The 16,215-nt window shown below is 37.5% G+C and overlaps 1 protein-coding gene across 15 annotated transcripts in view; it reads right to left on the bottom strand.

The window, feature by feature from the left end:
- Positions 1-7,986: 7,986 nt before the first annotated feature.
- Positions 7,987-16,215, bottom strand: part of SPIN1 (spindlin 1) — a 55,532-nt gene continuing 47,303 nt past the window's right edge. For all 15 annotated transcript variants that reach the window (XM_072859527.1, XM_072859528.1, XM_072859533.1 and 12 more), the window contains 3 exons: positions 15,705-15,958; positions 14,467-14,700; positions 7,987-11,701 (listed from right to left, as the gene is read on the bottom strand). In XM_072859527.1, the coding sequence (XP_072715628.1) occupies positions 11,502-11,701; positions 14,467-14,700; positions 15,705-15,958 (688 nt within the window). In that variant the 3' untranslated portion in view covers positions 7,987-11,501. The remainder of the gene's footprint in view (positions 11,702-14,466; positions 14,701-15,704; positions 15,959-16,215) is intronic.

Here is a 16,215-nt window from a genome sequence, read left to right as displayed (position 1 = left end):
ATGCTGCAGACATCAAAGGCTAGCTGTAAGGGAATCTTGCTTTCCCTAGATAAGAGGTACTGGAACATAGCTTATCTTTCTTAGCACAAAGACATCTAGCATCAAGGCAGGACTGAATGAGAGTTTAACAGCTACCAATTAACTAAAACATTTTAGTATGGAAGATACTATTTATGTAAGGAATATCCCCTTTTTGAAGCAACAGATTGTTACAAATAACAGGTAATAATTATTAGAGATAACAATTGTTATGCTAACATTTGGAACATGCCCCTGGGTGCCAGCTTAGTATGCATTCTTGTCATAAATAAACAGTAGCACATAGAGCAAGGAGGAAAGAATGCCATTACAAAGACTTATAAATTAGTAGGATTTGAGAGATCGCAAGGAATATTTTCTTTCTTTTAATCAGGAAATACTCAAACCTATAAATAGATTCTAACTAAGCAAGAAATCTATTATAAGAAGTGCAACAACTAGGGCTACATTCTTCACATTTTTCCCTGGGTTCGAAATTATGGCAGTGCTGAACATTGGGAAAATAGCAAAGGTATACAAATTTCTCCTTGCAGTATGAAAAGCCTGATTCAGCCATTCTTTGCATCTAACTTTATCCTAGCGAGTGTGTATCAAATTGCCAAATAATGTTAGATAGTCTAAATATCAGTGTGTAACATTTCTGACTTCCAAACAGGTACAACAGGGAAGCAATTTAGAGTCATCTAACACAGCAGCAGCAGCATGGCAACGAGGAACAACATTTGTGCCTGCAGCAGTGGAAAAATACTGAAATAAAATTCTGCTCAAGTTCATTTGAGTTCAGACACTCTTTCCTTTTCACTCTTTAGCCTTTTGTCAGTTTAGTGTAATTAAGTAGACATTTTTTTGTGATGAGTCCTCTGACTAGGTACATCCCTTTCAGGGTCAGAATCATCCAACATCAGACCCTGCATTTTTGTGCCTTATGAGAAGTGTAAGGCTGTCTGAGACTTCCAGCAGAATCCAGCTTAGTCCTCTACAGTAATCTAATCTATTAATTCCCAGAGCTTTTGATGGAAGAAGGAGGCCTGATTGTCACAAGGTCTCTGTTGCAAGGAGGGACTCCAGAATTTTGGTGGTAGTTTCAGTTGCTTTGTTTAAGTAATTTGATAGGCACATACAAAAGTAAATGGTCTTCGCTATATAAACTCATCCTCTTCTGGCAAAACTCAAATAACAGGCTTCAGTCATGGAAGGGACAGCCAGCATCTACTCCTGCCAATCTTCTTAGCAGCCTCTATTCTAGCTAGACTGACTTTGAACGATTTAATTAACCCAAGGATTTCAGGTGATCATTCACAGTATTAGTTCTGATGAGTTGAAAGAGTTGCATTTTAAAGAATAAAAGGATTATATTCTTATTGATAGAAGGGGAGATGACACTACTAAAAAGCTTGTCATGTCTAATGGCACCATTTCAGCCTATTAACATTTTTTCCAGTTTCATCTTTGAAAGAGATACCTGAAATGACCTATTGTTTCATTAGATTATTATGTTCATTACAGATTCATAATGTGCAAGACCAACACAGACAGAGCATGCTTTGAGTACTCAGCCTTGTTTTGTGTTGCCCTCATTCCAGTTTCCCACTGTATACCTTTCTTCATTAGCAAATAAAGGAACACATCCTGGGGAAAAAAAAGCCAAGCCGATGCAAGTGTTAGAGGGCTGAAAGCTAGAATACTTTTCTGCAAATAAGCAAGCTGCCAATGCAGCTATGTTGCAGCTGCTGGTAGGAGCTCCTAATGGAGTTTTGGCAGAGCACATTGACCCCACTGCAGTCACTTGTCTCAGGGGTTTGCAGATAGTCTCCAGAAAGAGTTTTCTGTCATTTTCATAAGAAATCTCTGGTTTTGCTGTTTGCATAAAGGGAATGTTATTTGAAGGCTGGGATTCACTGTCATTTATATTGTACATGCTTTACCTAACCACTCTAAAATCCCCAAGACCTTCCCCTTGCACAGACATACTCAGAATACATAATATCCCCTAGTCTTTAGTTTCATGCTCTCTAATTTTAAAACCATTAGAAACAGAGAAATAATTAGGAGCCAAGACAGTTAAAACATGGTGTGTTTTTTACACTGAAAAAGAAATATCACCAGAAAATTGGCATAGGTTGAAAGCTCCACTACGAAGAGAAAAAGCCTAGGAAAAGAAGACCTGTTCCTTTGGTTGGACATGAGTTAAGAAAACAGTGATTTTATTTTAGAGCTCTGAAATGACATTTAACTTGGGAGAATTAAAGATGTCAAAGACTCAGGTGTCACCTGGTAGTCTCTCTGCCTCATGAACTTTGATTTTCATATAATCACATCATTTTCGATTACATACAAAATTGTCCTAGCCAAGGGAAAAAAAAAAATCATACACAAGGTTGTTGAGTAGAATAAATCCTTATGCTATTGTGGTGGGTTAACCTTGCCTGGCTGCCAGATGCCCACCCAGCTGCTCTCTCAATTCCCCTCCTCATCAGAACAGAGGGAGAAAGTATGATGAGAAAGTTCATCAGTTGAGATAAAGACAGGGAGGTTGCTTACCAAATACCATCATGGGCAAGACAGACTCGACCTGGGGAAAATTAATTTATTGCCAATTAAAAATAGAGTACAATGGTGACAAAGACAGACAGACAAAACCAAAAATACCTTCCTCCTGCCCCCCTCTTCTTCCCAGACTCAACTTCACTCCTGAATCTACCACCTCCTCCACTCCTCCCTGAGCGCTGCAGGGAGCTGGGGAATGGGGCTTCCATCTCTGCTGCTCCTTCCTCCTCACACTTTTCCCCTGCTCCAGCGTGGGGTCTCTCCCATGGGATACAGCTCTTCACGAACTGCTCCAGCATGCATGCTTTCCACAGGGTGCAGTCCTTCAGGAACAGACTGTGCCAGTGCGGGTCTCCCATGGGCTACAGCTCCTGCCAGAAGACCTGCTCCTGCGCGGGCTCCTTTCCACAGGCCACAGGTCCTGCCAGGGGCCTGCTCCAGCACGGGCTCTCCATGGGCTGCAGCTTCCTTCAGGGCATGTCCACCTGCTGCAGCGTGGGGTCCTCACCTTCTCACAGAGGCCACCCCTACAGCCTCCCCGCTGCCAACACCTTGCCACGTAGACCCAATACAGCTATTTCAAACTCTTGCATCCCAAGAATAACTTCATCCCAAAACTTGTTCTATGGATGAAACAATTCAGATGAAGAATTATTTGAACTTAATCATCTTTATCTTCTTCATATTCAAGAAATCAGAAGGCTGTTAACTCTGAAAACCAGCTGCTCCAGGGATGGTTCTGGGGCTAAGCCACAGGAACAGATCACTGCAAATGGGACACTGTGAACAGGCAGAAAGTCAGGCCCAGGATGCAAGGACCTGGAAGCTCTACAAGTCATTTGCTGCTAGAAGGGCAGATCTGTTGTCTGCATAGATAGGGAGTTAAGTTTTAAAGAAGCCTGAAAGCATAAGTCTTCAATGTTCACAGTGAAACCACTTCACATTCTGCATCTCTGATCGGCTGTGGCACAAATTCTTCCTGTGAGATGGACTTGGACCTTGAAAACAAGTAACAGACTTAGAAGTACCAGAGCATCAAGACAGAGCCTTCCTCACCTGTTGTTAAACACCTTGCAAAGAGAGCACTACAGCATGGGACAGGACTGACCTTAATCTGGCCCAGTGATTAAAGGATTATTGCTTCAGAACGGAGTATTTATGTCCTTATAGCTATGGTAGAGAGCCTAATAAAAAGGTTCAGTTGCTGCTGTACCTTGCCGGAGCCTGCTGTCTCACTGCCATCCCAAAGGGCAGTTCAGGATTTTGGTCGGTTGGCCAGGTGACCTCCTCTTCACTCCACTGCACCATTTTCTCTGGTGGTTATTCTGCACCTTTACCCTGCCAAGTAGCCATTCAAGATTAATGACTAATCCCAGTAAGAAAAACAACACAAACCTTGAAATGGCATTAGTTATTTCTAAGATGTTTGCCAGTGATATAATCAGATAGTTTATGTAAAAGCAGAGATATCTACAGAATTCAGATTTCTGTCTTCAGCAGCACAGTGCATACTTGCCTTTGTTCTTTATTAACTCAAGTGGACAAAGTCATCAGCATCACTTATCTTTGCAATTTAGAACCTATGTTGAGTGCAAGAAAAAGTTTTACTCCACAGAGGAGCATCCCAGTACAAAGCATGAAGTAAAAAATGGTTTTCAGGGATATGACCATGTGCATCACAGGTTTTCTGCAATGAAATTTTTAGCACTCTTCAAGCATTTTCCTTCCTTCCACACATGACTGTGTTCTATAAAAGTCTCAGGCAATTCAGATCTCTCTTTTCACACTTTCAGATTATCTGCAAGAGTGTTATTGGTTAGTAATAATTAGTAGTAATTTTAGGTAGTTGTAATTTTGTAATCCACAAGAGTGTCATTTGTTGAAGTAAAAATTCAGAATTTGGACCACATATGATGTTAATTTGGGCCATTTGCGTGCATAATTTGATTATGCTTTAAATATGAGAATTTCCATGTGTTAAACTAATTCTGTGGAAGCTAAAATGCTATGAATCTTCTCCCATGTACACTGCTAGCCTTGCAATATCAAAGAGACCAGGATAATGATGTTTGGATTTACAGCATTAGAAAGTATTGCCCATCCTAGGCAATAATGAATCTTAATGTTCTTTTCTCCTCAGTAAAACCTAACACATGATGTTTATTATATATTATGAGCATCCTCTTGGTTAGTCTTACTGTCATTCTTCTGGAATGAACTCTTATTCTCAGTTCATGATAGTAGATACTGAGTAATTTTTTTTTTTCCCCCACCATCAGAAATTCTGAATCAAAGTAATTAGCTTTTCCACCCCACTTATATGCTATCTGCCAGCTTCCGAATAGACAACACACTGAGCCTCACTAACAATAGAAGAGAATTTTGTGTCAGGCAGAATGCATATCCTTTTAAGGCAGAAAACTGAGAGTGAGTGAAGAAAAGCGGGGATTAATGAGGATTCCCAGCAAGACACAGTTTCAACCTTCCATAATGAAATGTGTGGCAATGTAGTAAAAAGTTACTTGTATAACTTGTTGCTATTCTTTTTATACTTTTGAGCACAACCTTTCAATCATTACAGATTTCTTCTCTAATGCTTCTGCTATTAATGTTGATTTATTTTGTTCTTACAGCTTAAAAGGTTACTTTGTTTTTTTAATTCATTAAATTCATGAGAGTTTAAGTTAGACATCTGCTTCTGTAAGTTAAAAATGGCTAGGAATTAGTAAACAGTGTTGTAAAATCAAATTAATTAGAACTTTTATGGAAAGCATAACAACCAGTGTTCCCAGCGCATGACTCCAGTGGTAAAAGATAAAGGTCTTTATGGAGATAATTTAAGAAGTCATCCCACAGTCCAGTTTAATGGTGAATATATACCACGTGTAGATAGTTAGTGCAGCAGAACTAAATATCATCAGCCCAAAATCCGGTTGAGTGACATGTAAGGATGTTACCTTTCCTTTCTCATATTTAAAGGCCTAGCTGCCCTGTCACTGAGCAATCTTCTGTACAAACATAAAAAAACCCCAGCCCTCTCCCCTCCCAAAATAGCAGCTGTTTACATGAAATACTTTAACATGAATGTGCATTTAAAGTAGCATAAGGTTGTATTGATTATTTTATTTAAAAAAAAGCCTCAAATGTCATGTCTGGGTGGAACATTCTTAAGAAGAAAATAAGTTTGTGCAAATCAAAGTAAGTGTGCAGATGTCCATGTTCATTACCAAAGTTAGCTTTGAACAGGTCAGTCTTTGTGCAGAAACCGGAGGAACAACGTGGCACCAAAATGCAAAATGTTCAAAAAGGACTTGTGAAAGTCAGACTCCACTGAATACAAGTAAATTTAAGGATTAACTGCACAGGGTGGGGTGGGTGGAACCAGTGCCAAAGCACATAGGTTTTTTAAATGTCAGGCTACAAAACCAGTGAAGTTATGCAAATCGTAACTGATTTCAGAAAAATAATCTGCAGAAATCTGTAATTAACATCTAAGTAGAATAGGGAAGTGTTAAGTAGACACCACCTTATTTAAACACTGCTGAGACCCCAGCTGCTTTCTGTTGTGCACACACAGCTTTATATTGTGCATATGCAGCTCTGCACTGTGAGTTTCGAAGAGGAATCAAGGAATTCACAGGGCAGTAAACTATTAAAATGGGAAGAGCAAAGCATGAAAAAAATGCTTAGTAGCCTGATAACTTTCCCAGGCTCCTAATCCTGAAATGAATTATAATGGTAAGGTATCGATATTGGCAGAGAAAAGAGGTAAGTGATGTAACATGCCAACGCAGGAACTTACTCAGTGAAAAAGAAACAAGAGTTGCATTGAAAAAATGCTTCTAAGTGAAAAAAAGTGAGAATCTTTTATAATCCAGTGCTTGAGGATGAAAGTACATACCTGTCCCTTCCTTGACCTATTCTCACTTCTCCTTTTAGACCTTAATGATCTTAAATTGCAGCAGCCCAACCTCCTCCAAAATATCCTTACTAAAGCTTATCCTTTCCGAAAAACAATGGAGTCCATCAGCAGCTCAACTGTTTACAGCATATTTAAAAAATTTAGATTTTGAAATAAAAAACTCAGAGCAGAAAAAGCTATTTTTTTCTGAAAAGATAACCTGTTCATATGCACATGGAGGAACCTGACAGATGTGAAAATAGGGTACAGTAGTATTAAAGCTGTAGCTCCAGGTAGGACTCCTACCCCCACCCTCCTCAATCTGTGGGACATTACTGTCTTCAAAGCATCGACATTTGAGCCGCTTGTAAATAAGCTCCTATGTAACCAGCTTTCAGGGGCAGTTTCCTTACTACAGTAATAGAGAACAAAAATATTTTTGTTTTTATAAGACTCCTTCCTCTATGAAGAGAAAAGAAATGCTACAAAACTGAGGTGGTTTATCAGCTGTAATGCAGAACAGGTTCAGACATTAGTCATAAAATGTTAGTGTATCTATTTTTAACTATAATTTAATGTAGCCAGCTCACACAGATTAACATCTGCTTTTGGGATGTGATGCTCTTGCTAAAGCAAAGTCTTAGACTCTCCCTAATCAGCAGATGTACACAATATAAATCTTCACTGGGACCAGTCTCTCAGGCAACAGGATACAACAGGACACTGAAGTAAGGGAACTGAAGAGGCTTGGGTATTCATCCCAACTGCATGCTGGCATGCTCCAAGACCCTCAGTATACATCTAACGAACTTGGTGCCAAAAATGTATTTTGGGGTATCTATATAACACTTTCCCCTTTATTATCAGAAAAGAGGTAGGAATAAAGAAAATCTGTTCAGTATTGAAAGTCTGCCTTAGTTATTTAACGACATAAAATAATTAAGTCTTCATGCATTGATTAGAACAACTTACAGGACTTAAAAAAATCTGCAGCATGGTGATGTTATCTTCCCTGCTCATCACCTCTTAATTTGGATCAACTTTGCTTTTTCATCATCAGTAAAATGTGGTTAATTGAATTTTGAATTTTATTAGTTCAAAGCAGACAACTGTATCACCTAAACACTGCCAAATGCTTCTGCTGTTCCCCACTGCTGAAATACTTTGTGTGCTCTGGAAACAGAGGCTCCTTCACAGACTTGCATAATTCCCTGGAGAGGAGATTTTCTGTGTTTGGTAAAATACCATGTAAGCAGTATGCTTTACCTTAGCCAAGTTCCATCTTACCAGCATTTATACTTACTTGGAAAAGAGAATAAAAGTTTGCTTACAAAGCCAAATCTATTTCATAGGGCAAGTATTATACCAGGATATATGGCTCAGGATTAAAATAATAAATCCTTTTAAATTAGAAAACTGAATAAACTGCTTCTTCACAATTTGAAATCACATCACTACATTTTTCTCATGAGAACAAAGTTTACAGTCATAAGTTGCACATAAAGGGTTTATTTTAAATGTTTTAAGGATAGAGTTACATCATAATTATAAAAATTACTTACAGAATTAAGTAACAGATTTAAAGTGTTTATACTTCTAAATGCAGAGAACAGGGAACTGTCTACATTGTTCAAAATAAAATAAAAATAATGAAACCAAGCTCTAAGGATGAAGTCATTACCTAATTTTAAAATGTGAACACGAAGACCTTTGAACTATACACATACCAAGAACCATCCAAATTGCACTAATGATGTAAAATACAAAAGCACAGCATTTTCAAGGAACCAGAAACTGTTTTTACCATAATTCTTTTCCCTGAAGCAACAAGATAAAGCCTCCCTTTTTAAATAACTCACTTAAAGAAGGCTTCTGCCTCTGGCAATAAAAAGGGTTTTCCCCAGTCTACTCCAACATAGTTTAGGGTTTGGCACTCAAAAAGAAAGAAGAAAAATGTAGTGTTTTACTAATCAACTGTGATTTTATTTTTTCTTTAACAGAATACATGGTCCCTTCAAATGCTGTATGACACATACAACTGGAAAATTACCTTCCGTTGGCACTATGCTCGTCTCACCGGTGCATTTAATCCTACTAACAACCATTAAAACAGCACAATAAGCAAATTCACAAAAAACTAAACACAAAATAAAAACAGAACAAAACAAAAACCTAAACATTTTAACATGCAACTTTAGTTTGTTACATTGAACGTTCTAACCCTCTAAGCATGCAAAAAAGGATGGTCTGCATTTGAATTTTTTTTTCCTTTTAAAAATTTTTACATGGCAGCCTGACATCACACACACGCACACACACAATATACAACAATACTACAGCAGGTAAATGTGAAAGGCGAATAACTTTTATACAAAGATCCATAGCTTGTGCTATCACAAGCCCTATGTGATTTTGGAAAGTAATGTTGAACCCCTATAACAAGGAACCAACATTTAGTTACCAGGGTAACGCAAGCACTGCATGCAGATCTGAAACATGAGCCTAAAACAAAGCCCAAAGCAGATGGGCAGGGAGTGGAATTAGTCTCAAGCCTCAAAAAGGTGGTTTAAGCTATCAAAAAAAAAAAAAAAGGAAAGAGGAAAAAAAGATGAAAAGAAATATCCACGCAACAGACAACGGGGACATCTAAAAACAATCATAAAATTTACAGTTTATAGATTATACTCTAATTGGCAGAATATGTGGTGTATTCAAGGGGCTTGCAGAAAACCCACAAATGCAAGCCTAATGCTAAAAATGTTCCAGTAGACCTAAACCTCAGATATTTCAAAACAAACCTTGTATTCCTCAGATATATAGCCCAAAGTTCAGTATACTAGGTTATTCATGTATCTTGTGTATAATCAATACACTCACTCATTCTTGTGCCACAAATACCAACTTGGGCTCATGGAGCCAGGCTCAGCTTTGAGATTTACATGCAGGACTCTTAAGAGTCAATAGAAAACACATAACAGATCTGCAGGATGAAAACACTGTGTTGCAAATCTGCTCACTTTGTTCAAAACACAAGGAACATTTACGACTCAGGTACTTAGTGCTTAAAGACTGCATTGAGAAACTATTCACTGAAAGACAATAGCCTGCCTTTGGTTGCCCATGATGAAATACTGGACATAATGCAATATAGTAGCAATGGACAAAGAATTAAGGTATCATATTTATATGGAGAGTATTTATTACCATTCAACAGCATAATGAGGCACAAGCCTTAAGGCTAAAATATGAAATCAGGCAAAAAAATGGACAGAAAGGGGCTTAAACCACTGAGTCTTCAATATCAAGAATACCCACAATAGAGGTCATCCGGACCTCTGATCTCTGATTAACAGCACCTCTCCTGCATCCTTCCACTAATGGCATAAGGTTGGATATCAGAGTATTTGTTCCTTCCATCAACAGTGTTGACTGTCTTCACATACTGTATTTCTGTGAAGCAGTTCTTTGAAACTTGCAGAGCTCTGCCTTAATGTAACATGACAATTTTGTTGCTGTGCTGATCGTGGTTGCAATTCTGATACTTTTAAAAGCTGCCACACTTAAAAAATCCTAATCTTGATTTACAGCTATCTTGCAAGATTAAAACCGTGAAAGGATTTTGCTGTTGTGGGCTGCTATTTACATCCACAATCTAATGCAGATGACTGAACCACTGAGACTGCCTATAGCTTCCATTAGATAGTACACCACTGGCATGCAGAACTCTAGTGTTCATAGAATGAAATTCACATTAACAGCATACCTCAAAGCAAGTACAATGTACACCACAAAAGGCAACAACAGGTTTAAGCTGTAGATTTGTCCGGACACTCCTTATGTGGAAAAGCCAGAAAAAGAGTAAGTTGGGAAGATGCCTTCTTGAACCAAAATGGTTAAAAACAAAACAAACATACATACAAAGAAATGCAACAGACTGAGCAGAAGGCAACAAATGCTTCTCCTTCTCTAAAGTAAGTCTTCAATGTAAAAGGACCCCCACCCCCCAGCCCCCTGGCATGAGATTGTATTTACCATGTAAAATATTAACTACTGTTAGGCTTCTAAGTCCACACACAAACATTCAGGTTGCTAGGTTTTGATATTAAATGAGAGACTACCGATTGCCAATGCGTAGTCTAAATTCTTCTGAAGTAGCATATATACTGTTAAAGTTGTGGCACCAAGCACTTGGGTTTTGCTAAGAAGTGTGTATAACAAACAAAGAAAGAAGTACATTTAGGATTGAAGGCAGCCTTGTTGCATGTATTTTACTGGTTCCTACAACTTGTAAATATGGGCCATTAACCTGTATTTTCTAATTAACTGGTTATACAGATTAAATATATTTTTATAGTTTAAAGCCTTTTCACTGAAAGGTGCATAAGTCAAACACTTGATATCCTACTGCCCTGTGACTACTAAAAATGCACAAGTATTTCCATGTACTGCAAGTTCTTAAAAAGCTAAATTTGAAATAAAGTGTAGAAACACAGCAGATTGATGTTATTTGGGTTAGGCACTCCTCAATGTTGCACAAACTGTTTAAAACTTTCAGAAAAGTTACCTCTGTCCCAACCCTGAAAACAAGGACTGCCAGTAGCCAAGAAATTAAATTTAATGTTACAAAAGAAGGCATATCAAAATATCAAACTACACTTGCATGTGGCAGTTGAACAGGTGAGTGCAGGTTGAAGAAAAAAGTTAAAATCTATGAAAAAATTTAGATTAATGATTACAATACTAGATCAACTTTACACAGCTTGAATTGCAGCTGTTCTTTGCTTTTAACTCCCTCCTGCCCAAATATATTGACTTCCTTCAAGAAAAGGAGTTCTCTTACACAAAATGTGTCATGTTTGTTTATATTATTCAGAACAAAACAGTTTTGCTGGCAGAGATTGTGGGTTCGCAGGGACATTTAAGCTTTCATTAAACTGGAAAGCAGTCAAGTCTTTGTGTCTACAAATTTTACATTTAATAGTTCCACAAATTTGGCAAAAGTTCATTATGACGTCTAGGATGTCTTCACCAAATCGTAGACATAAATATGGAAATCATCATCAAACTTGATGAAATAGACAGATGGTTTGGCTTCAACTTGATGAATGACCATGCCAGTCCTTTTTGAGCCATCTTCTTTGGCATATTCGACTTGTTTGCCTACCAGGCTGTCCACAACTTCACCTGGTTCCCGTTCTGCAGGAGGTGAATCATCTGTAACACAAAACCAGTGTACTTTGGTAGACATTTATGGAATTTTTCAATATGGAAGACAACTGCAGTCGTCTTTAAAACTCATATGAAACAATGAGAAGTTTTAAATACAGAGTATGTAGAAAATTAGTTTTCTTCAGACAAGCACCTAATGATTGCCATGCTTCTAGGAAGTAGAGTTGCCAAAAAATTTTCAAGTAATACTGTCTTCAGTTTTATTAAGACAAAAATAGCACTTTGATTGGTAAGAGAAGTAAATCTTTTGACATGAAGGTTTACGCACAAGTTACAGAAAGTGTCTATGGATAACTGAATTTAAGCCACCAGGAGAAAAAGGCACTGGGTCTCCTTAGCAGAAAGGCAGCCAAACTAATCCTCCCTCTTCCCACACACATTATTCAAACTTTCAGTGCATGCATGTCACTGCAACAAAAACATCTCTTCTAAGATGACAGTACGTGCAAACTCCTTATTAAAAAGGGGTTTTTGAGTCCATACTGGAATAATGCTGTTGGTAAAGTCTAACCATATTAATTGCTTATCTAGCAAAACCTAGCCAGAAATATCCTTGTATTTTAGACGATACCTATGCTAAATTTGGATACAAAAAAGGTGTAATTTGTAACATGCCAATTGCCAACGGGTTGGTTAAAAGCCAGTCACAGAACAAATGTGATAAAAGGTATAGCACTGTACTGGAGAACTGGAAGCTAACCACACTTTCTTTCTCAACTTGTCTTCTTTTTGACTAGTTTTGATAAACTTGTGTTTGTATTCCAGTGAGGAATTTTCTTAGTAATGGTCACACCTGATGTAGCTTTTGTTCTGGAAAACCTAAGCCTTTAAATTAATGTCTTTGTTCCAAGTTTGCATTAAGAATCCCTTACAGATTTCACCCATTTTCTTTTCAGTTCTGTGAGTTGTGAAAGAACTCTCAAAGGAGAAAGAAAACCAACAGGGACTGAATAGATTGGCTTGTACTTACACTTAAGATTCTTCCACAAACTTAAGAAGTTTCTCTTTTCAATTTTTGTTTCAGTTCTTCTACAAATGCACTGTCATACAGTTATTATTCTCTTAATATCAGTTTTATGTAAAGAGTCTTCCTTGGCAAAGATGCAAGTTAAACTCCTACATTTTTTCATTTAGAAGGAATTATGAAGTGTTGACAAAATTTTAGTATGAGATCCAGCAATACATTTTCCCCTCACCAAAAAAAGTGTAAAAGAAAGTATCTCAATTTTGGTCTCCTCACATATGCAAAGCCTGTCTTTGACAAGAGAGAGTTCCCTAGAAATTTTAGTTATAATACTATGGCAAGTTCCACCAAATTCACAGACATACTTCCAGGTATTCTAAAATCCTATTTGAAAAATACTACTCTCAACATCCAATCACTGAGACAATTCAAAAGATCTGGAAAGCATTTGGATTCAGGGAAGGTAGTGAATACTTAGAAGTGTTTTGGAAACAGGTAAACAGTAGATAGTCACAGTAGATAGTCTCGTGGTAAGCATGGAGGAAAAAGTGCATTAAACCCAATTAATTCTTAAATGGAAAGCATATAAGCTCTTTCCCTACTCCCACCCCCAAAGGTGGAAGAAAGCAAAGCAGACTTAAAATACATTCCAAGTCCTTTTTAATAGTTAAGACAAAGAACAAATTATTTGAAGATTCAAATCTGAAAGAGCTTGCTTTATTTCTTTAGGAAGAACGTCACTTTTTTCCATTAACATTTGTGGCTCACTCTTTACAAGCAGCAGATACATTGCCTTTTTTTGGGGTGTGTGTGTGTGTGTAATCTGAACAGATGATTACTACAGATGTTATGCAAATAAGTGCCACTTGTTTATTCAGCCAGCAGACTGTTATCAGTGCTAGATCTGAGGGAAGACAGTCTCAAACTCAACAAATTAATTGTAACTAATACTTATGTAAAGCACTACATAGGCAACCACTACAGTTATCCAATTATTAAGTTTCTTTAAAGCCCAGACTGCCTCTGTCAGAGTTTTAGATAGATGGGAGAAATAAAAACCAAGTATTCTTTACAAGTTTTTTTCCTGTTTTGTACTAGCTATCCAAATCTCTTGAACAGTATTGATTCTGTGAAAATCCTTCTACATTAATAGGAAAAGGCCCAATGACTTTCACTTCAAGAAGGGAGGGAAAAAATATGCCTCCTAATCTACCGAAATATTTTTCTTGCTAGTGTTGCACATGTAAGAAGAAACAAGTTTTCAAAAGATTAGTACTGCTTCCCCCCAAGAAACTACTCAAAAGTTTTTCACACTGAAGACACCTACCCCAGTGAAATTAATCTGACTGTATTAGTAGGACCCAAAATACTATTCCCACAAGAACTGCTTCAGAAACACAAATCAAGAGTCATCTCAACAAGCTGCGATACTTCTATAAGAAGAAAACAGTGGAAAACTTCTGGTTCATCAGTTTTCATTAAAAAGTGCAAGCATAAATTCTTCCACAGTAGTATGTACAGATTTTCAGCAGAATTAGGAATAAGTATGGAAAATGGTTTTCCTGCATATGTCACTGCTGATAAAAGTAAAATATTTCAGCAGTTATCACAGATGTTCTTTGTTGTGCTATAACCTTTGTTAGTTGTGATGCTTCAAAAAAAAATTAAAGGGAGTAACAAACAATATCTTTGTTTGTGAACTCTCTCGTCCATAAATAAACCACAGCCAAACATTAATGTAAGAGGCTGCCACTTTCTAGAAGAAAACAGTAACTGGCCTACTCACTCGAATCAGGCATAATGCGAAGGTCACCTTCTTTATAATCATCTAAGAGTTGGTACATGTACAAGACGGGATCTTTCTCGTAGGTAATATAAAACCATGTGTTCATAATAGGAGCTCGAGCCAAAACCATCCCCCTCCATTCATCTTTTGAGCCATCTTCTGTCTCAAACATGTGTTCCACAGCTTTACCAATCATTGTGTCTGCCAGGTGGGCATCACTAATTCGAGATGAAGCTGAAATGACAGCATTTCATAAGTTCATTCAAAAGCACAGATATATGTCTTTGTGAAGTATAATCTTTACCCTGATTCATAAACAAATTTGATTGGAAGTTAGTCAATTCATATACAAAACAAACGCTGTCCATTCCAGAGCGTTTACTACTGAGGAGCTGCAGAACTTTAGAAATGTTGTTAAAATAACAATGTATCATCATACTGCCTATGATTAAACAATAATAATGCAAGGTAAAAGGAGATCAATCAAGGCCACAGCAGTGAATACTCTATTTTAACTAGACACTGGAGGGAGCAAGGCAGGCAGGGGAGAAGAGGAAGAGAGGCCAGTCACAGAACAGCTCTATTAAGTTATTAATGAAACTCTGGGGTTTGGTTCCCCCTAACACCACTCCAGAGACTGCTACCAATTGCTTTGCAGTCAGAAGAAGTAACAGCTTATTCTGTTTATAAACTAGTAGTTACTTGGGTAAATACTGAACTTTGCAGTTTGAAAAAAACAGCAGTTTTCAGAATCCAGTGCTAATTCTGAAAATCAAAAGGCCTTGCTACTAACCAAGTTATTTCACTTAGAAAATGCCTTTTCACCCCATTATTAAAAGTACTTAGGCAAAGGGCATGAGGAAAAATGTGACATTATTACCGTCAAACACACCCAACAGACAACACAGCCAAGACAGCTTAAACAGAAATACCAACGTTAACTTTACATATGGTTCCTAGGGATAAGACTCTAAACAAAAACTATAGAATGTACTGCATACTACTTGAAGACAGAAGACAGTACTTCACTCACTGGTATCATCAAATCTTTGTGGAGTCAAGAAAATTAAAATAGAGCATTTAGATTACCTGCCATGTGACAAAAATGGATTTGACTAGTAACATTTAAGTGGTCAGATGTTATCTGGGGGGAAGTCTGGAGAGATTAGTGGAGAACATTTAATAGTAATGTCAGCTTATATGTATGTGGATTTAAGAGAAAAACCCCAAACACTTACCAACTCTGTCCGGAAGAACTTCAAGTGCTGAAACCCTTTCATCTTTGTGCAGTTCTAGTCCATACACACAGTCAAATCCATCATACTTTATAAGATAGAGAGAGGGATTTACAGGAACTTGATCAAGAACTGTGCCCTTCCATTGGGTTACAGGTCCACTCCCTTCTTTCCATCCATGCTGTATTCTGCAGCCTACAATATTTCTTCGTGGCTGAGAAACAGGTTTGTTTGGTCCCACATTGTTCCTATGCTTTCTGTACACAGATACAAATGTTAACATTAAACAAGTACATACATATTCAAAATTCTACTCCAGACAAGAGCTGTATGCTTTAAGATGGCAATATATTTTATCGCTTAGTGCACCTTACTCAAATTAGGGTATAAAGCACATTACACTATATTGGAAAAAAGAAAAACACTCTGAAAAGTAGTGAAACATTTTTGATGTGCTTTATAAGGTCAGTTACCTAACAGTCATTTCTAAAACTAATTTGCTTAAGCCAAAAGA

The sequence above is a fragment of the Ciconia boyciana genome, chromosome 4, assembly GCF_034638445.1.
Source record: "Ciconia boyciana chromosome 4, ASM3463844v1, whole genome shotgun sequence".
Lineage (NCBI taxonomy): Eukaryota > Metazoa > Chordata > Aves > Ciconiiformes > Ciconiidae > Ciconia > Ciconia boyciana.
The sequence above is the reverse complement of the archived record's forward strand: the minus strand, read 5'-3'. Positions and strand labels throughout refer to the sequence as shown.